Source organism: Haplochromis burtoni, unplaced genomic scaffold, assembly GCF_018398535.1.
Source record: "Haplochromis burtoni strain Fernald_Lab_line unplaced genomic scaffold, NCSU_Asbu1 Contig_242, whole genome shotgun sequence".
Taxonomy (NCBI): Eukaryota; Metazoa; Chordata; class Actinopteri; order Cichliformes; family Cichlidae; genus Haplochromis; species Haplochromis burtoni.
Genome location: NW_024582603.1, coordinates 192,186 through 214,439, shown reverse-complemented (window position 1 = coordinate 214,439; position 22,254 = coordinate 192,186). Strand labels below are relative to the sequence as shown.

The 22,254-nt window shown below is 41.6% G+C and overlaps 1 protein-coding gene across 1 annotated transcript in view; it reads right to left on the bottom strand.

Annotated features, from left to right (window-relative positions):
* Positions 1-547: 547 nt before the first annotated feature.
* shisa8b (shisa family member 8b) overlaps positions 548-22,254 on the bottom strand; it is a 38,717-nt gene continuing 17,010 nt past the window's right edge. The window contains exons 3-5 of the mRNA XM_014338660.2: positions 21,013-21,137; positions 7,307-7,420; positions 548-1,732 (exon numbers count right to left, since the gene is read on the bottom strand). Coding sequence (XP_014194146.1) covers positions 1,185-1,732; positions 7,307-7,420; positions 21,013-21,137 — 787 coding nt within the window. The 3' untranslated portion in view covers positions 548-1,184. The remainder of the gene's footprint in view (positions 1,733-7,306; positions 7,421-21,012; positions 21,138-22,254) is intronic.

The window sequence follows — 22,254 nt, the reverse complement described above, 5'->3', positions numbered from 1 at the left end:
TGACAAAAAAAAAAAAAAAAGAGTACACAGAAAGCTACATTTGAGTCAAAATAGCTGCATGCTAGCTGTGACTATTTCTTTGGAATGGAATTAGATTTTTTTTTCTAGCTAAATTGGTAACCACATGTACTGATCACCTGCTTCACCTGTGCTCAGGTAGAATTATTTTGAATAATACAAACTGACTGTTTCTTTTTGCCTAATTTGACTCGAAGTATCAAGCGCTCCCCTCTAGAGTGGCCGGCAGTAGTATTTTGTTGTTCTTTTGTTCTGCCCATCTTTCTATATTACAGAGCCCCGCAAGGGACATGGGAGAAAAAATTAAGATGAACTTTTGCAAGATCTCGCAAAAGTGTATCTTTTGTGACCCAACCTTCCCCAGAATTCATAGCATGGCCCAGCCAATTCGTTTCCAACAATGGCGACAGCTAGTTAGTTTTAATATTACTCTTTCTGGGTCACAAAATAAACTTTTAAGATATTTTTAGGCGTGAATGTAGCTGTGTAAACTTCAAATATCTGCCCGGTTTATCAAGAGATCACATATTTGCAAAAGTGCTCCGGCGTTTTCGGACACGTCTGTTACCCACCAGCTCGAAGCTAACGGGAGGTTGAGGTCCACTACAGCCGGGGGGAACACTGCACTCCCGGCACATCATGCCTCGACCTCCCGGTCGGCTTCGAGCTGGCAGCCTCTGAAGGATGCGGCTAAAACATTTGCAAGATCTCGCAAATGTTCATCTTTATTTTTTGTGTCCCTTGCGGGGCTCCGTACCATATGGCCTGTACAACCGCAATTGAAGCACACTGTAGTGGAAAATCTTTAGTAGTTGGACATTTTTATAGCTTTGCAGCCTATTGAAGCCTGAGAGTGGATTTGAGATATCCTTGGGTGAAATCTAAACATTTATTATACGAGACATTTGGTCAAGTGCGGTAATAACCTTTACCAGCACAGTCCATTTTCTACAAAGTGGTGGTTCTGCACTGTTTTCCTCCTGAACCTGACTGTTTCCTCTTATGAAAACACCCCTTTTCATTTTTTCGTGTCTTAAAAAAACTCCTTGTTTAATTAACCACATGTTGGACGAGCTGTCCCAAACTCTGACCTTTTTGGCTTACGCCAAAGCGTTTTCGTTTTTGTGTTAAACATGGTGGAAGGCCGCACTCTGAGTTGCTGCCGCTCAGACAGTCACCTCATTTGCACTGTGGGTGGAGTAGCTCTTCTGTCTGGTGTGGTGGTAATAAGTGGGTTGAGATGGATGTTGCCCCTGGACATGTGGCCCCTGTCCTGCTCCCCCTCCAGTTCCTCCATACATCCCTCCATAGGGTTGAGTATAGAGATCTGGGACATTCTCTGTGCTCTGCTGCCTCCGGGTTGAGTAGTTGTGTCTCCGGGTGGAGCTGTGCAGAGAGGTGGAAGCATGCGCTGGGGCGGAGGTCTGCCTGTGGACATGGCGGGCGTTTGGCTCCCATGCTTTGAAGGCCGAGTTGGAGAGAAACGGGTGTGTGGTTGTCTTAGAGAGGCGTGATTGCTCGAGGTGGCTGGGGGGGATGGAGATTGAAAGAGGGGAGTGGATGTCGTGGTGTGCTGGCAGGGGTTGGTGATGGATGTATGACTTCTCTTTAGGTGGAATGGGCACAGGCTGGAAGGCAGGCGGGGCTACAGGCTGGTAGTGGGAGAAATCCATGAGAGGGAAGCTCTTGTAGTAGCTCCGAGATGCAGTTTCAGCTGCAGAGAGACAGGGTGGAGACAGTCTGTGAGACAAAGACAACCATCGCCGTAAAACCTTTAAATACCCGAGAAGTCTCCCCACCCTCCAGGCTTTCAGTTTGATGAGCATCGAGAAAGATCGGAGCTTTAGCCCAACATTAATCTTGTCGAATCTGTTTTTTATTTTCAGACAGATGTGACCATGAACAAAGGTCTAGTTCTATTTTTAAACTTACGGTTTTCTGTTGTAGTAATACACTTCTCCACCACCGTACTTGACAAGGTTTGGCTGATATGCTGTGCTAGGTTGTCACTAATCATGGCGCTGTGCATTTTGCCCAAGTATTTCCAGTTTAGTCTTGTCTGTCCAAAGGACACTGTTCCAGACGTCTTGTGGTTTGTTTAGACGCAACTTGGCAAACCTAAGTCGTGCTGCTTTGTTCTGTGTAGAGACAAGAGGCTTAGTTTCTGACCAAATAAGCCATGCTTGTTCAGTCTTTTTCTAATTGGATTACTAAATTGATGCAGGGCATGAGGGATACTAAATTAACACACACCTGAATGCTCAAGACCAGCACCTGGCTGCTTCTGACCCTCTTAATTTCTATGGAAGCAGTGAGGTTGTATTAATTTTTTTCCTTCCAGTCCTTTTCACATGACTGTTAGTGTTGTTATTTTCTATAAACTGTTCAGCATAAACTGTTCAGACTACTTCCATCAGGCAGGAGGTTCTGCAGTATCCAGTCCCGAACCAGCAGACTGAGAGACAGCGTTTTCCATCAGGCCATCAGACTGCTGAACACTTCGTAGACACCTCACGGTCACTTACCAGAACTTCAACATTATGCACTCCATACTGTACATAAATGCCACTTGTTTTGCGCAATATCCAACTGCTGACCTCTGTATATCCTATTTTGCATCTGTTGTACCAGTGTACCTGCACATGCAATGTGACAATAAAAGTAGTAAATGACCTTTCCTCAAATCTTAGTCTTTATAGAATTTGTTCCAAATATAAAGTTGCCAAATTTATTTAGAGGAAAAAAATAAGCACAAATGGCTATTATTACTCTACTCTTTTTAATTCTATTTTATTCCTTTAACCAATGGCAACGTGTGTAGACTGTGGGATTTATGTACCAAATTTGGGTACACTCATTCATAGTGTTAATAAATATAGCTTTCTGCTCACTTCTTGCTCTGTCACAGTGCAGTGTTACAGTAGAAGTTAAAAAGTTGGGTCGGTAGTGCAAACATGCTATATTTGGCCTCTTTAAACTTGTTTACACTTTGAAATCATTTTCAATTTATCACAGTCTGATGCAGTTCTGAGTCACATGCAGAAGCAGGCTAAGAAATTAACTGTCAATTCACAAACACATGATCTGTCATCATAGGAGGAGGGCTCAAGTCTGAATCACGGTTAATCCATGATGCATTTCTGGCCTCCTGGCTCCATACTGTCAGCAATGTCACTATTGTCTGAATATATCAGAAAGCTTTTATGCAACTCCTGTAGGCAGAATTGAAAAAAATGATCTCCTCACAAATGGACCGTGTTAGCATGAAAATGCCCTTTTTTATATGCGTAAAAGTTTTTAAAAAGTACATTTAAAGGAGCGGAAAGGAGAGAGTCAGAGGAAGGTGAAGAGAGGATCTGAAAAAGATCAAAGGGCAGGCTGGTTGTTTATGTATTTCCAACTGGCATGCCCTTGAGGTGAGTGATTATTAGTGGTGTTAATCTTCTCTTGAGATACTGGAGGGCAGGAGGAGCAGGAGAAACTGAAGAGTGCAATGGAGAGGTTGGAGGTAAAGGTATGTGTGTCAGGAAGAGGGGACACAGCGATGGAGGTTTATAAATACCCTCGCCCTGAGTCTGACTCTGCTTGTGCATGTGTGTGCGCGTGTCATCAGCACACACATGCATAAACTAAACACTGAGGTTATCGCCGCTAGCTTCCTGGTTACATGAACAGTAACCTTGTCTCTGAGTGTGCTTTCATTGTTCTTGCTGGAAAATCAGAGTACACCGACAAAGGTTGCTTCCGCTCTTTTCAAAAGCAAATGTATTTAATCTCAGCAATGTCATTTTATTGTATTATTTCATAGAAAAGCATAAAAAAACTTTGAGAACAAGTGAACTCCTATCATGATTCAGTCTGATAGTTTGTTGAGCAGATGGTAACAGTTTCCTGCTTCTGTAATGGAAAACAAGCACAAGTAAAAATGTAATTACATTTGCCTTTAATCTTAACTGCGAATGTTAGCATATCCTGGCAACTAGCTTCAGAGCCAGCTGAGGCATAAGGAGACTAAGGTGCCGCTTGGGGCCCTTATACCAGGAGGGGCCTCCAAGAGCACACGAGACAGGTGACAAATACATGTTTTGTGCTTGTGATATATCAGTAGTTATCATAGAAGAGAGAGCAAGTTATTTAGATAAATGCGTTAACAGCCACTATAAAGGTTGTGCTACATGCATAAGTAACAAATGAACAAGCATGTACAACAAGCATATAACGGCCCTAAAATAAATACGGCCCTGTCCCAACTTCTTTGAGAACTGTTGCTGTCATTAAATTCTAAAATGTGCTAATATTTATCTTAAAATGACATATTTTCTCAGTTTAAAAATTGTAATGTTTGATGTCTTCTACTATGAATAAATGTTGTCTCTGTTTTGCCTTCAGAACAGCCTGAATTCTTTATGTCATAAATCCAACAAGGTGCTGAAAACATTGCTCAGAGGTTTTGGTCTGGTGATAGTACCACCATACAGTTCATGTTCCACTGCATCCCACATCTGGTGGCTATGGAGGCCATTTGTGAGCTTACTGTCATGTTCAAGAGACCATTTGAAATGACTTGAGCTTTGTGACATCATGTGTTATCCTATTGGAAGCAGCCATGAGAAGATGGACACTCTGCGGTCATTAAGGGATGGAGTAGTCAGCAACAATACTCGGATAGGCTTTCTTGTTTTAATGATGCGAAGATTAAGCACCATGGTATCACCCACACAATTTGCAGCCAGCAGAAGTTTGAACTGCTGAAATAAGGCAGGATGGATCCATCCTTTGATGTTGTTTCTAAAAAATTCTGACAGCACCATTCAAATGTTGCTGCAGAACGCAATTGCTTTGAAGATGAGGAGCAGGTCTGCAACCATTTGCGGTCTTCAAAGTGACTTTGGTGTCAAAATGGTGATAGAAAAGCAATAAGTCAGAGTCAGTCTGGTATGAGTTTCTGATTAAATGGGGTCAAGTGGGCGATTATGTCCAATTTATTTTTCTGAAAATGGTGCGATTAACTGTGATTAACTTAGATCAGAGAAAAATCACATTCAGTTACTTGCATTCAGAGTCCAGCAATAACTTCACAGATCTGAGGTTCCAACACAGCTGTAGTTGCTGCGGCACGGCAATTTAACTGCAGATGACATAGGAACTCAGCAACCTTGCTTTTATGTAGGAATAGAACAATAATATAACCAGATGGCAGCTAGAATTCAGCTGCAGTTTTGTAATCAGAAATTTGCAGATGTGGAAAAAAGTGAGGTAAGGTGGTGCAACTAAAAAAAAAAGTCTATCATTAAAGCACTGTGTTCTTAGTCTGATATGAAGGAATCTATTGGATCAGAGTATCTCATTTTTTAACTGAAAACATTTTGTGCCAGTCTTGGTAACCAGGGATCAGTCCGCCAGGACCTCTGCTCCTGGCCGCCACCCAGCTCACAATGCAGCCGACCCCTACGGTGCCTCCTGCGGGTGGTGGGCCTGCAGGAAGATGGGCCGATGTCCCTTTTTCGGGCTGTGCCCGGCCAGGCCCCATGGACTGAGGCCTAGCCACCAGACACTCTGCAAACAGTCTTAGTTGATTAATGTGCCCATTTGTGATACTGAAAACTATTTTGACTCACAGGGAGGTAGTACACTTTAGCTTCAGACTACTTTCAACCTATCTTTTACAAATATAGGCTTCAGATTTTACCTGTTTTGATTTTGTATTTGAGGTCAATATAAAATTTAGACATTATACAGTAAGTTAAGAAACTGTATGTGCACTATATTGCCAAAGTATTCACTTGTCTGCCTTAACACGCATATGAATTTGAGTGACATTCCATTCGTAATCCATAGGGTTTAATATGATGTATGCACACTCTTTGCAGCTACAACAGCTGCAACTCTTCTGGGAATGTTTCCAGCAAGGTTTAGCAGTGTGTTTATGGGAATTTTTGATCATTCATCCAGAAACACATTTGTACGATGAGAAACTGATGTCGGACGAGAAGGTCTGGCTTGCAGTCTCCGCTCTAATTCATCCCAAAGGTGTTCTGTCTTGGTATGCTGACCCGAGACTAACTCGTCCAAAATGTCTTTCCTCCTGAAAACAACCCCACACCGTAATTTCTCCTCCACCAAACGTTACACTTGACACGGTGCAGTTAGACAAGTCCCGTTCTCCTGCAAACGGCCAAACCTAGACTCATCCATTGGATTTCCAGACTGAGAAGTGTGATTTGTCACTCCAGTGACCATGTCTGCACTGCTCCTGAGTCCAGTAGTGGCGTGCTTTACACCACTGCATCCAATATTTGGCATTGCACTTGGTGACATAAGTTGCTCGGCCACAAAAACCTCTTCCATGAAGCTCTCAACGAACTGTTCTTGAGCTTGGCCACATGAAGTTTGGAGGACTTTGGCGACTGACTATGAAGAAAGTTGGTGACTTCTGCCCACTATACTCCTCAGCATTCGCTGACACTGCTCTGTGATTTTACATGGCCTGTCACTTTATGACTGAATTGCTGTCATTCCCATTTGCTTCCACTTTATTATAATACCAATAACGATTTACTGTGGAATATTTAGTAGCAAAGAAATGTCATGACTGAATATTATTAGCTGAAATCCTATCATGGTACCATGCTGGAACTCACTGACCTCCTGGGAGCGATCGATTACTTGTTCGTAGAAGCAGTCAGCATGCCTAGGTGATTGATTTTATACACCTGTGCCCATTCAAGTCATTGGAAGACCCGAATTCAATGATTTGCATGGAAGACTTTATATGATTATAAAGTGAATTATGGAATAAAAAGATGTAAAGTACTGTGCAACTTTTTAGTGTACATGCAAGTAAGCTAGCTACACATTTTATGTTGAAATAAAAATCATCATATCTGTATTACCTGCACTCCATATATCATAGAGCTCTGTCCTTAGCAATGACTAGGTCTGTGGGGTCAGATCTTCCTAAAATATTCCTGTACAGTGAGGTTTCTTTGAATCAAATCACACAAAGGCCTTACTGCAATAGCTCATGCTTGTCTGCATGACGTGGTACCATGGGGAAGTAAATCTCCTGTGAAGTCCAGTTTACGTCAATCACTTAGTAACATTTAGATGATTAATGTTACTTAAATGGGAACATGGTGGGGGGCCTCTCTTTAAGATTAAATCTGCTTTCCACGAAGTAAAGGGACCCTTCATCATCTGACAGCTCCTGTACTCTTAACTTGTACTGTAAAGGTTGCAATGTCAGTTGAAATAAGCATCATTTAGCATGTATTTGTGTCAGACTTACCCACAGCTTTGAGGGAGGTGTATTTGTTCAGTCCCACTGTGCTGTGGTTGCTGTGAGGCTGTGGAAGCCCTTGTCCAAATGGTCCATAAGCAGAGTTATTCAGCTGGTACTGTTCTGGTAAGAGATAGACAAAGAGTCAGTTGTAAGTACATGCATGCTTTACCTTTAAAAACAGTCTCACAACATATTCCTGTCTCGTTCGGACAACTGTAACTTCAGCTTTTTAGTGTTTTAAATTGATTGTAACTGTGCTGCAGTTACCAAATGCAGGCACTAAATACATTTACGAGTCATGGCTTTGGGCCATGTGACTTTTTTTTAACTGTGAAGTACAAATTTGCCGGGAGCAAGAATGGCCAATGCATCCTTACAACTTGAAGCACTGCCAGTGCAAAGTGCCTGTACTGTAGCACAGTACATGCGGCAACTTCTTTATTATTTCCCCACAGATTTGTTTAATAGTAATATAAAGTGAAATAATAAAGGTCTGCGTGTGTTAACTGAAGGTTTTTACAGTTTCAGTTCAGATTATACTAATATTTCTAAACCAACATAATGAATTGTGGCTATAGGGACGCTCTGTGGTCTGCAGCAGTATATACCTTTGCCTCACCAGAGGCAATATTGCATAAAAGACACTGTACAGACCCACTGCATGTTCATCCAGTAAGCACTTCATTAAAGATGTTACACCATAAATGTACATTCAGAACACAGACAGCTACATAATTGTGAAAAATGAAATAAAATCCATAAAATTTAATTTGTTGATTTGTGAATTTAAAACCTCATCAGATGCCAAAACAGCATTTTCAAGCTCTGGAAAGTTACTGTATTTTAAAATCTTTGATCATGAGAGTTGCAGGGTAGAAAGGAGAAATAGCTCTTTGTGTACACTGCAAAGGAATGTGTCTTTGGATGAACTCATTTGATTGACCAACGGAGGGCCTCGCTGGATGATACTGCAGCCTAAGGGTTATGACACACCCAGCCAAGCAACAGGCCACAGCATGCTGCTGGGCTGTCATTAATCGCTGATGAATGTAACTTCATAATGGAGAGATTTCGCTCATTTAGAGGAGTTTATTATTGTTTTAGCCTCCAGCTTTTCTCACTTTTAACACATGCAATAGATTTCCAAGTAATTGCTTTTTTCCTTGTTATAAAAAGCATTTTTCCTTGTCCATTGTTGTATTTAATGTTAGATGTTAGATATAAGCATCCATCCATCCACGCATCCATCCATCCATTTTTTTGGTTCTATGTTATGGGGCAACAGTCTAAGCAGCAATGTCCAGACCAGCATCTCCCTACGCCTCTTCCTCCACCATTTCCATGGTGTTCCTAAGCCAGCGGTCCCCAACCTTTTTTGCGCCACGGACCGGTTTATGTCCGACAATATTTTAAAGGACCGGCCTTTAAGGTGTCGCAGATAAATACAACAAAACAAAACCAGTACCAGTACCCTCCCAAAAAAAGATTTATTCATAACACACAGGAAACCGAGTTAACGATTAAAAAATAACGATAAAAAGCGATTAAAAACCCTGAAAACCATAAAACAGTGGTCTAATATTTATGCCACAGGCTTTTTTTTTTTTTTTACCAAAAGCAGCTGGTCAAGGTGTAACTTCTTAAGGGACATTTAATCAAATGTTAGTATAGGGGTATGTATATATTTGAGTCTGCGTGTATACTTTGGACCCAGATTAGAGAAAATCCAAAATAAATTTAAAGCTTATTGAGCTTTATATTTAAGATGTACCAGCCTGGAAAAAGAACAGTTTAAAAAAATCATAAAACACCAAAATGATAAGTGATTTATTCTCATGATGAGTGTATGTAAACTTCAGAGGAGAACTGTAAGTGCAGGATTAACATGAGTTTTAAAAAATAAACAAAAAAATATGCCCTTTTACTTTGAGACTGGTGACTTTGGGTGAAACAGTTCCATCCCTGACAGGCAGTCGGTCCAAAGCTAAATGAACCGAGGTTAATGAACAATGGAACAAACTAGGAGTAAAAGAGTAAATCCCTGGCTATTAGCAATAATGAAGTCCACTGATGCAGCCAGTGCACTTGATGTGAGCCCCAGGGATGGATGGATACACACGAATGTTCACTCTGACACACACATACCTAAACATCCTTCATGAGGTCATCTGAAAGAGAAAGACAAAATTGGTGGAATATAGTGCTTGTATAGAGTGTCACAGTGTTGGAAGCAGAAAACATGTGAGAGAGGTACAGATGTGTACACTGTATAGCTTTTAAATGTTATTCACTAGTGAGAGAGACAGAGAGTATTACAGAAAATGGTAGGATGTACTAGTCGAATAAATTAGAACATTTTTCAGAAACGGCAGGATGGAGAAATGTCAAGAGTTAGTCATTATGGTAACAACATTAACACAACTCTGAGACTACACACACACACACACACACAAGTAAATAACCTGGTGGTACTGATGTTCCAGCATTTGCCAGATTAGTGGGGGAAAAAAAGTCCTTTTTACGCCATCATCGTCGTTATCATCATTATCAATACCTCCATCTTCCTGTCATGAAGCTATTGGACCAATAAATGACCAAGCGATCACAACACACTGGCTATTAATTCAACACTTGATTAACATTTGGTTGTAAAATGGTTTTGATCAGACAGCCACCCAACCTCCAATGGTGAGCCTATTTATAGGATCCACTAAATGTGTGCAATGCTAGCTTCCTTATTCCAAGTCACTGTGATGGACCTGTGATGTATTGTACAGATGTGAGACTAGCCAATGATCATTCAGTGAACATTTATCCCAAAAGCAGAAGTATTTCCAGTAAAATAATGCATCTGGCACGGATAAAATTGCCTTCTGTTGTGTGCTACATGTGAGAACAGGCAACTTTAGACAATGTCTCGACCTGATTCTCCAAACATTGTCCATAGTTCTTGTGTAGAAATGGCTTCTGTTTGCCATGATTTCCAGATATGCTTTAAATCTAAACCTAATGAATCGGTTTAGAGAAGGGAAGTAACATTATTGTGTTACAAATTGATGGTAAATGTATAGAGTCAAACGTGAGACTGTAGTTCCTGGTGTGGCCGTGGCTCTGAAACCAAGTCCGTCCCCATGCCCAACTTAAAAGCTATTGGACCAATAGCTAGTTCCTGGTGTGGCCGTGGCTCTGAAACCAAGTCCGTCCCCATGCCCAACTTAAAAGTAGAAATGAACATGTGTTCATCCATCCATCCTCATCCGCTTTATCCGAGGCCGGGTCGCGGGGGCAGCAGCCTAAGCAAAGAGGCCCAGACCTCCCTCTCCCCAGCCACCTCCTCCAGCTTGTCCGGGGGAACACCAATGCGTTCCCTGGCCAGCCGAGAGATATAATCTCTCCAGCGTGTCCTGGGTCTGCCCCGGGGCCTCCTCCCGGTGGGAAATGCCTGGAACACCTCACCCAGGAGGCGCCCAGGGGGCATCCTTGTCAGATGCCCGAACCACCTCAGCTGGCTCCTTTCAATGTGGAGCAGCAGCGGCTCTACTCTGAGCCCCTCCCGGATGGCCGAACTTCTCACCCTATCTCTAAGGGAGAGGCCAGCCACCCTTCAGAGGAAGCTCATTTCTGCCGCTTGTATCCGCGATCTCGTTCTTTCGGTCACTACCCACAGCTCGTGGCCATAGGTGAGGGTAGGGACGTAGATCGACCGGTAAATTGAGAGCTTCGCTTTTACACTCAGCTCCCTCTTCACCACGACGGACCGGTGCAGCGTCTGCATTACTGCAGCTGCAGCCCCAATCCGTCTGTCGATCTCCGGCTCCCTTCTCCCATCACTCGCGAACAAGACCCCGAGATACTTGAATTCCTCCACTTGGGGCAGGAACTCATCCCCGACCCGGAGTGGGCACTCCACCCTTTTCGGGCTGAGAACCATGGCCTCAGACTTGGAGGTGCTGATCCTCATTCCCGCTGCTTCATACTCGGCTGCGAACCGTTCCAGTGCGAGCTGAACATGTGTTCAGCCTGGCACAATATTTTTTGTCTTTAAAGCAGTGGCATAGGGTGAGTTTATGGAAAGGCAAGCAGGAACTCATTTGAAACTTCTCAGCTTGCCTGTTTTATGAAAGTAGAGATGTATACCGCTCCATTATCCAGACTTTCCTCACTAACATGCTTAAGAGGTTATTAAAAAACGTTTTCAGACTACGCTCTAATAGCTCTACATCACACATTGCCAAGGTGGTTATTAAAAGAAAATGTGTATGTTAGGATGACGGAGGGCTTGTTTACTTGTTAATGAAAGCTTTATTTCCACACAACACAGCTCATAAATAATCTCAGTGAAAACAGAGCTTGTCTCTGCAGCTTGTCTTGAATGATAAACATTATAAGTTTAGTCAAGCCTGCTTCCAGAGGCAATAGCCAACGATGGCAACAAGATGGGAAACTTGTCTCGCAGGCAGTGAGAGAAGCTCATGAGACACATGGCTGTTTGAGATGCAAGGAGAGAGATTACTACATGTTTGTTTTAATTGATGTCTGTATTTAGATTACACTGGGCAAGCAGTGCTGTTTGCCTAGCTTACCATAACAGAACAACACTGCTCTAAGAACTGATGCTCTCTTTCACAACAACTCGAGTTGGTGGATTTTTTTTAACTTACCCGCTGGGTTTTGTGAAGGTTTAACTTTAGGGCCGGGGTCACTTTGACACACAATAGTGCCAAGACAGGCAACTGTAGCCAGCAGTGTGTCTCTGTACTGGACTTCTCTACAGTCCACATTTGTAGTATTGGTGCCATTTAATGAAATGATCTGTCAAATAATAAGCCTGCTGTGTGGTAGCACATCCAAGATGTCTTAAATAAAGATTATTGTTTTGTTATTTAGCATGAACTACTACCTCTGCTTCTACAGAGCAGCACCTCAGTTCTACTTACCCTGTTAATTCCTATTGGTTTAAGGGGTTTACTTATTTCTACACAGGACTACATAAAACCTTGTGAAAATTGTCTTTTACGCATGACTTTAGAGGCATTATGTTAACTGTTGTCTGTATTTTTGCTTACAGAGCTTTGCAATTTGGAACATTTTAGAACCCAAAAAACCTAGAGGGCAAAAAAACATAGTGTTGGTGGCAAATGTTTGTTAGATTTTTCCCAACCTATTGGAGATTTAGATTTGAGGGGTTTCAGCTAATCTTTTTTTTAAAAAAAACAACCTTTGGAGCATTTGAGAGTAACTTCAGTAAACTGTGCTGAGGAGAACAGCACATTGATTTAAATGGTAAAATAACTGATGCTGGTAATTGGCCATCATTTTAGGTTCAGATGACGTCTCGTCTGATTTAAATAACCGAGACATTGATTATTAATAACACAGACTTTTTCTAATTTGAAGCTTTTTATGATGAAAAGGACGATATGTTTTTCTCGCAACATGAAAAATACTAGGTTATCAATAAATTAACAAGCAAGGGCTCATAGTTTGCCACATATCTTCACTTTCCAGAGTGTCTAGCTATTTAGCAGAGTTTTAGAAGGCTAATGATGCAGCAACAGGAGCTTCAAATTCATTTTCAGGTCACAAACTTAAAAGCAGTTAGAGTTTTCAAGAAGTTTAAGTGCTTTTTAATGCAAAGGGATTCACACTTCTTCAGTTTCTCTCACTCTCCCTCCCTCAATACACACACACATTCACACGCACCAATCATCTTCCTGCTGTTTGCACCAGCCTGCAATTGTGAGTGCTCAAGACCATGAAACACTGTTTCTGTGCATTGAGCGTGTTTGTGCATCTCTGAGTGTGCGTTGGCATGATACAAATGATACATAAAAGGAGTCTTATGTGCCGTGGGGAAAGAGATAAAGGAGAGAGTGCACTGCATGGCGTCTCTCATCTCCAAGATAACACAGGAGCATCTTTGTGTGTCCGTGAACAACAAAACTGCAGTGGCAAGAATAAGGAGACATAAGTGCTGGGAATAAAGCGAGTAAGGAGGGTGAGTACAATGTCTAATAACGGTACGATCCAACGTGAAAGTCCGTGTGCATCATCACTGAGTGTAGTAGAGGCAGTGTGAACAAACACAACCTTCTCCCACATCCACTTACTTTATAACCCTCGCTCTGTGCGACTGGCTGAGTCAGGCGTACACGTGCCTTTTGTGAGAATAATAAACATGACAAAAACACGGGAGTACAGATTCGTACTAAGATCATTAAGTAGTTTGCCTCTAATTGACCCCAGGGAAGAGTTGAGAGGGCAGGAAAACATTTTGGATGACACAAGCACTCAGAGTCACTCTTCTGACAGCTGGGGTAACAGGGAAAAAAGAGATGTGGGAGGAGAAGAGGTGAAATTTGTGTTTGGAGTGATTTGTTACTGGGTCACCCTACTTCTGCAGTCGACTTTGATAAATAGGTCATCGCTTTTTGCTTCAAGCTTTCTATCTGCAATGACTCATATTTGTTAGAGACCAAACATTTGCCTCCTGTCTCCAGTTAACATCACGGATGGTTCATGTACATCTCAAAGTATGTGACTTTAAAGGCTTGTGACTTCTTGACGTTTCTAACCTATCAAGTCAGAGTGAAGCAGGATTCAGAGCTTCTGTAGTGTGACATATTTCCAGATGAAATGTAGCGTGGGCGCATGGATTTAAACACAGGTCTGACGACAAAAGCTAACCTACACATACTGGTTACGCTGCCAGAACCACATTTAAAAATATTTATATATTAAAATATGCTTGCTGAAAGTTATTGGTTTGCTTGCTACCCAAGAGCTTAATGGCCAAGTGCACTTTTACCACAATCAGAATCAGCTTGATTGGCAAAGTATGTGGACACGTATGGAATTGGGCTCCGGACATCTTTGCAATGGTGCAAAGAAGTTGGAATAAATGATGGAGTCAGTAAACGATGGATAAGATATTTTAGAGACAATGGACAGATGGCAACAGCCAGGATAACAAACTTAAGGCTTTTTATGTGGGAGTCCAAAATTCAATGACTGACATCAGGGTGGTAATATGTGACTCTTACATCAGTGGTCCCCAACCCGGCCACAGACCGGTACCGGTCCATGAGTCGTTTGGTAACGGGCCACGAGATTTGAGACTCGGGTGTTAAATTCATGGTTTTTATCGGTTTTTAGCGTTATTTTTTTTAATCGTTTTTATCGTTAAATCGGTTACCCTGGGTCTTTTCCCGTGTGTTATGAATAAATCTTCTTTTTTTTTGGTACTGGTGGTGGTTTTATTTTGTTGTATTTATCCGTAACACCTCAAAGGCCGGTCCATGAAAATATTGTCGGACAGGAACCTGTCTTTGGGGGAAAAAAGGCTGGGGACCGCTGTTTTAGATAGAATCTGTGGCTTGTGTACTAGAGCAACAGGCTGTAAAGAAGAAGGAGCACAAAATCACAGATCTGCAGAACATCTCGTTATGGTGCTCAGTGGAACCAAGTGGATACTTCAAACTTTTTTAACAGCGTCCTATAGGCCAGGTCCAACAGCAGCAACAATCCCAAAGGTATTTTCTGCCTGGTATAGGTTACACAGCAAAAGAGTGCTGTGTAACCTATATTTAGATTCGTTTTCATGTTACCTAATAAGCTATAGTTTAGGATCTATCTGCACTCTCACATAAAAGAATAAAGTCCACAATCTTTTTTAAGTGAATGTCAGCACAAGAGAAAATGGCAGCAGTCCTCTCAACAACCCTGCAATTAGTTCAAATGTGTTCAATTACTCTGTGTGTAATGAGTTTTACTTTTTTCCAAAGCCACCTCTGCTTTCTTGTCTACAGTGGAAAAACCAATAATGTTCATCTGTTTCCTACCCCAGCAATCTATGCAGTGCTCCACTTTGTCCTGTGGCTCAATAACGGAACAGTTTGGATGGTGAATACATGTACATACATTGTCTGTCAGTTTAGATTCAGCACAAATAGCCTGAAAAGTAAAAAAATAAAAAAATAAAAAAAATAAATCCTTGAAACAGATGCAGATGAAGAGCTCAGAAACGAGCGAAGAGCAAATGAATATCTGGGACAGAGGGAGGTGATTCATGGTGCACTGACCCTTAAATGTCATGCTGTGAGTTGCTTAAAACCATTTCATAACCATAACCAAATATATATATACATACATATATATACACACACATATATATATACACACACACACACACACACACACAATATAATATATATAGTATATTATATATATATATATATATATATTTAGTGTCAAACTTTTACATACACATGCAAAAAGCATATATATATATATATATATGAATGGTAAGAACAAGATCCGGGCCATCAACACATACGCCCTGCCCGTGATCAGGTACCCTGCTGGGGTAATAGGCTGGCCAAAGGAGGAGATAGAAGCCACTGACATAAAGACAAGAAAGCTCCTTACCATGCATGGAGGGTTTCACCCCAAGTCCAGCACCCTGAGGCTGTACGCTAAGCGGAAGGAAGGGGGCCGGGGACTGGTGAGTGTCAGCACCACAGTCCAGGATGAGACAAGAACATCCAAGAATACATTGGGAAGATGGCCCCAACTGACCTAGTGCTCAGTGAATACCTCAGGCAGCAGAAACCCAAGAAAGAGGAGGGAGACGAGGAACCATCATGGAAGGACAGGCCCCTGCACGGTATGTACCACCGGCAGATAGAGGAGGTGGCTGATATCCAGAAATCCTACCAGTGGCTGGAAAAAGCTGGACTGAAAGACAGCACAGAGGCACTAATCATGGCAGCACAAGAACAAGCTCTGAGTACAAGATCCATAGAGGCTGGGGTCTATCACACCAGGCAAGACCCCAGGTGCAGGCTGTGTAAAGATGCCCCAGAGACAATCCAGCACATAACAGCAGGGTGCAAGATGCTAGCAGGCAAGGCATACATGGAACGCCATAACCAAGTGGCCGGCATAGTGTACAGGAACATCTGTGCCGAGTATAACCTGGAAGTCCCGAGGTCAAAATGGGAGATGCCCCCAAGGGTGGTGGAGAATGACCGAGCTAAGATCCTGTGGGACTTCCAGATACAGACGGACAAAATGGTGGTGGCTAACCAACCGGACATAGTGGTGGTAGACAAACAGAAGAAGACGGCCGTAGTGATCGATGTAGCGGTTCCGAATGACAGCAACATCAGGAAGAAGGAACACGAGAAGCTGGAGAAATACCAAGGGCTCAGAGAAGAGCTCGAGAGGATGTGGAGGGTGAAGGTAACGGTGGTCCCCGTGGTAATCGGAGCACTAGGTGCGGTGACTCCCAAGCTAGGCGAGTGGCTCCAGCAGATCCCGGGAATAACATCGGAGATCTCTGTCCAGAAGAGCGCAGTCCTGGGAACAGCTAAGATACTGCGCAGGACCCTCAAGCTCCCAGGCCTCTGGTAGAGGACCCGAGCTTGAAGGATAAACCGCCCGCAGGGGCGTGCTGGGTGTGTTTTATATATATATATATATATCTCATCTATATATATTATAACAGTAATAAAAAGTATATATATATATATATATATATATATATAAATACACATACATATATACATACATACACATACATATACATATTATATATATATTACTTAAGTAGTATATTATATATAAGTAGCATGTCTCTTTCCTTCTCAGTTGATCAGTTAGGTGTTTGGATGTTTGTTTTCTGGTTATTGATCAGTAACAGCCACTGTGGGAAAAAATGACTACTATGTACATAAATATGAAACACACTCCTCTCTCACACCTTGCCAGAGGTGGAATGGGGCACTGTCTTACAGAGGTTTCACACCTTGGCCCAGGCGATAGTAACCACCTGCACTTTTTGTCACAACTTGGCTAATGTGAAGACTCAAATGATTAATAGTAGGTCAATGACTTTCAGGATCGCCTGCAAGGGGGCAGTTGCCACTTGAGGATAAATGCCTACTTAAGACTCTCCATCAGTTGTTTTACAACTGACAAAGACTCTTGAATGGAGACTAGAAATGTTTTCATGAACGTAAAGAAGTCCAGTTGCCTTCTTTTCAAGCACATGAGACAACAAAGAACCCCACACCTGGACAGTATGGGCCCCTGAAATGCCCTCTGACTGTCTAATTGAAGTAAAATAAAGAGCAACAAAATCTGAACACAAGAGGTCTGAACACCTTGGAGATCCACATTATATTTCTAAAAGTATTCATTCATCTGCCTTCACACTTATATGAACTCGACTGACATCCCATTATTAATCAATAGGATTTAATATTATGTTTGTCCACCCTTTGCAGCTTTAACAGCTTCAACTCTTTCAAGGTGGCTTTCCACAAAGGTTAGTGATGTTTAGGAGTGTGTGTGGGAGTTTGGGGCCATTCTTCCACAAGCACATTTGTAAAGTGAGACACTGATGTTGGATGAGAAGGCCTGGTTTACAGTCTCCACTCTTATTCACCTGCCTTTATAGACCGTGCTTTGTAGACTGGTAGTCATGTTGGAACCGTTCCCCCAGCAACCAGCATACCCAGACTCATCTATTGGACTTCTAGACAGAGAAGCGTGATTTAGTAGTGATGAAATTTCACCAGTGGACTGGCACAAGTTTCATCCTATCGCTTTACCATGATCCATTCTTTCACAAATATTTTCACATGCGGTCTGCATGGTGCTTGAGTTTATCCACCTTTGACCATGGAAGTGACTGGAGCACCTGAATTCAATGACTGGGATAGTTGAGTGACTACTTTTATCAATACAGATGTTTTTTGTACAAAATCAACGGAATAATGAACAACTTTTTGTCTTTCTTCCCCTTTCTTTAAATCTAAATTAATTTGCATTTTCACTTTTACCCTGTTTCTGTCCACACTGTCCAATTCTTATACTTCCATTAACTCACTGAAAATATAAAAACCCAACATCCATTGAGCTGCACTCAGACAAACTTGACTAGCAAACCGGACACAAAGTTGATATATTGATACAGCATTATGTAAAATAATTTTAGGTGCACTATTCTCTTTGTTTTCGGTCCTGCATCATAGAAGTGGGTGTTGGGTTGATGGTCGGGCCATGCTAATGGGCATTTCGAGTTCCTGAGGGGGTAAAGAGTGGGCCTAGAACTTGTTAAAACATAACCATTCTTTTTTATTCCCTACATGTTAAAACTAAAATGTGAGATGTGGGTGTGCTGGATTTGGAGTTGTTTAAAAAAGCTGTACTGAGTCATACTTTTAGCAATGTAATTTGCAGATGACACAACTCTGCTGGGGCTCATCTCTGGGGGGGGATGAGTCTTCCTACAGGGATGAAGTAGAGCGACTGACAGCATGGTGCACAGACTACCTGATCAGACCAATGAGCTCACTGTGGATTTCAGGAACATGGCAGAGCTGGCAAAGAAGACCCAGCAGAGACTCTATTTCCTGAGTGTCATCAGGAAAAATAACATCTCTCAAAAACTGTGGGTGTCCTTCTACCAATACTCTATTGAGAGCATCCTTTACTACTGCTTCTGTGTGTGGTTTTCAGCTCCACAGCAGCACAGAGAAAAACACTCCAGTGAATCATTAAGACTGCCCAGGAAACCATCGACTGTCCTCTACCCTCTCTTGAAGAACTGTACAGGTCCCACTGCCGTAGGAAAGCCAAGAACATTAAAAAAATGTACTTGGCTGAACAGGAGTTCATAACAGGAGCATTAAAGCAAGTAGCCATCAGGGCATTAGACACCACCTAGCACCATGTGTAAAAGACGTGCAATATTGGCACACATGTGATGGTGTTCCCATGCAATTGTGTTACCGCCTCCGTAAGGAAGGCACCTAATCTCCCTATATTTCATGTATTTATAATGACAATAAAGATATAGAATGTAACAGCATTCAATGACAAATATATTTTGTTCTTAAGTATATTCTCAAACAATAGGGGGGTTAACCTGTAAATTCTGTTTATGATGAATGTTCTCTGCTTGACTTTGACTCTTCACATGATTATATTATCATCTGTGCTTTTCTTTAGTAATCTTACTTTACTGTTTGTATAAAACTAATAGTTTTCTTACTGCTGTCTTCCTTGTTTTCCTGTCAGTTTATCTTCATCGTCTCCTGTGTTTTACTTGGCTGTGTCGTTATCCTAACTGGCTTCACCTGTGCTTCATTCCTCAGCTGTGTCTAATGCCCTTGTCCTTTGTCAGAGCATCTATTTCCCTCTTGGTGTTTTCCTATTTTGGATTCTTTTTTTTTTCTTTGCTTGTGGACTTTTGGACTCTGTGGATTTTTTATCAGCTGTAATGAAACGCTTCTAGTTCATCTACCTGTCTCAGAATCCTGCATTTTGCATTTAGGCCCTAATCCAGCAAAGTTTATAAAAACCTCCCTGGTTACTTTCACTTTCAAAATACTAAATGGCAACGGTGAAAATGCTCAACTCAAGGCTTCATAGCAGACAGTCAGAAAGAGAGAGAGAAAAGTCACACTGCAACAATCGTCCTCTTAGATTTAGTTCCAGCCAGCATATTTGCCCTTTTCAAGTGCATATGATCAATGACTGGATTAAAGTGTCTGCCACATACTGCATGTGGCATCATGTCATTAGCGGGGTGTGAAATTCCACACAGTGAGAGATGCGAGATAGAAGCTGCAGGGTCTCTCATACGAGACGCCCGCCCTCTCCCACCCTTCCACACCATCAGATGCAGAGTACACACCATCACATCGCTAATCAATGTACGTGCACCATCAGTTACTGGTATGCACAAACCGAAACAATCCAAGCACACAAGAGGTGGTTTGCTCTGAGTAAAACATGGTTAAAATAGGTGTTTAAATTCCACGTTGCTGTATCTGCTGATGGAAATGTAGGAAAAAGGCACATGCTGCCTTCAGGGTTCAGGCCTGCTTCATGTTATGAATATAACATGAAGTTCAAAGCAACTGGGTTGTTGAGCAAGAGGTTTCCAGGTTCAAACCAATGACTGTAGAAAACTACTACTTTTCTGCAGTCATTGGTTCAAACCAGCTGGCTTGTTGGGGCTTTTCTGTGTAGTCTCCATGTTTTCCTTGAACATGCCTGTGATATCTCCTCACACAGTCCAAACGTGCTTTTTGGGTTAACTGGTGATTCTAAATTATTCATGGGATTTAGTGTGAATTGTTGTCTGTCTCTCTGTGATAGGCCTGCAATAGATTGACAAGCGGTCCAGAGTATACGCTGCCTCTCACCCTATGACACTAGAGACAGACTTCAGAGAGAATGAAACTAGTTATCAATTCAATAAGTTAACGCAGGATATTTCCTGTACGTTCACATGACACGTGAGACTTTGCTATTAGAAAAATCTGAAGTGATTAAACACAAAATAGAGATGAAAAACAACACAGCTGCTGCAAGCAAATCAGTGGCATGAGTGTGTGTGAGAGGAAAAACATTGTACAGGAGTCTAGCATTAAAATACTCACTCATAAGTTACCATGGCGATATACTCCGTAACAAGTGAACTATCTTCATAGTACAGGAAACTCAGGCTTAACCCTGAAATTACCAGGGTAAGATGAAATCTTGCTTCATAGTACAGGGACAGCACTGTTAGTTGGTGAGCCTATAGTCTTGCAGTCTTTGACAGCAGTAAACTAATCTTTCACTGCATTACCCTTTACATGTGCACGTGTGTTTACATGTGTTTTTGTATGTGCACAATCTTTCTTTGCACTTACCACTCCTGCTGCGCAGCATCCTGGCTGAGACGCCGTTGACTCTCCCTGCATTGGGCGGACTGGCCGTGGCATTTTCCACCGAGCTCACCTCATTCCCCTGCTGTTTCAGCAGGTCTGTCAGTGTCCTGGAGACCAACACACACACACACACACACACACACACACACACACACACACACACACACACACACACACACACACACACAGGTTAAAAACGGTGCTCAACTTATTTTATTTGATAAACCAAATTAGAGTACAATAGATATTAAATGTATGTGACTTCTTTTTGTGATATTTTATTAATGAAATGCTTTTTTTTTTTTTTTTAATTTGACTCCTCATCCAGTCAATTACCCTGATGAAATCATAACAGAATTCTCAATAAAATATATTGACAGGAAACAAAGACAAGCAATACTGTAAGAAAATTTAAGTACTGGGTAAGTAATTTAAAGGAAAGTTTAAGTAATTGTGGGTCATGCATAAATAAATGTGTGTATTGCACAACTTCATGTATTTTACCGAAAAGAATAATGATATTGTAAGTGGTGCCTAAATTATGGAAATTATACAGCAAAGGAGACACAAATTATACTATGAGTAATTGTAAGCATTGTGTAATTTCATGGTAATATTTAATGTGCGAAGTGAGTGGAAAAATATTTTGAAATATAATATAATAATGTTTTTCTGCTAAATGACCATGCAATTGTACACCACCTTAAAATTACATATGCAGTATTTATAGGTAAATATAATTTCATGGTAATTTAATTTAAAATACACTGAAATTCCATTTAATTACAGAGGAATTACACACTTGGTTGTGGGCTGTATTATGACCAACAAACAACTTGAACCAAGCCACAAACATAGTGTTAAGTACATGTGTGCACAAATGACCATGGAAAAAACATTTTTACCACTTTGTGTCAGGTCTCTCTGCATGTACATTATATAGCAAAAGATTTGTGTCAGATTGGAAGACATTTGATGCCGCTGCCTGTATTCTGACAAAGTTAACTGTTTACATCTTGTTACATTTACTGTAGGAAATATGCTTATATAATTGAGCCTGAGCAACATATTTTTATTTTCAGGCTAAATCTCAGCCAGCTGTATTGACTGGCGGCCTTTTTGCTGCTTGTCGTGTTTGCAATATGTTCACATTGAGACTTGGCTCTAGAAGAGTTTGAGTGCAAGAAATGCTTCCAAACAAGTGTGAGTGCAAGTGTTCATGTG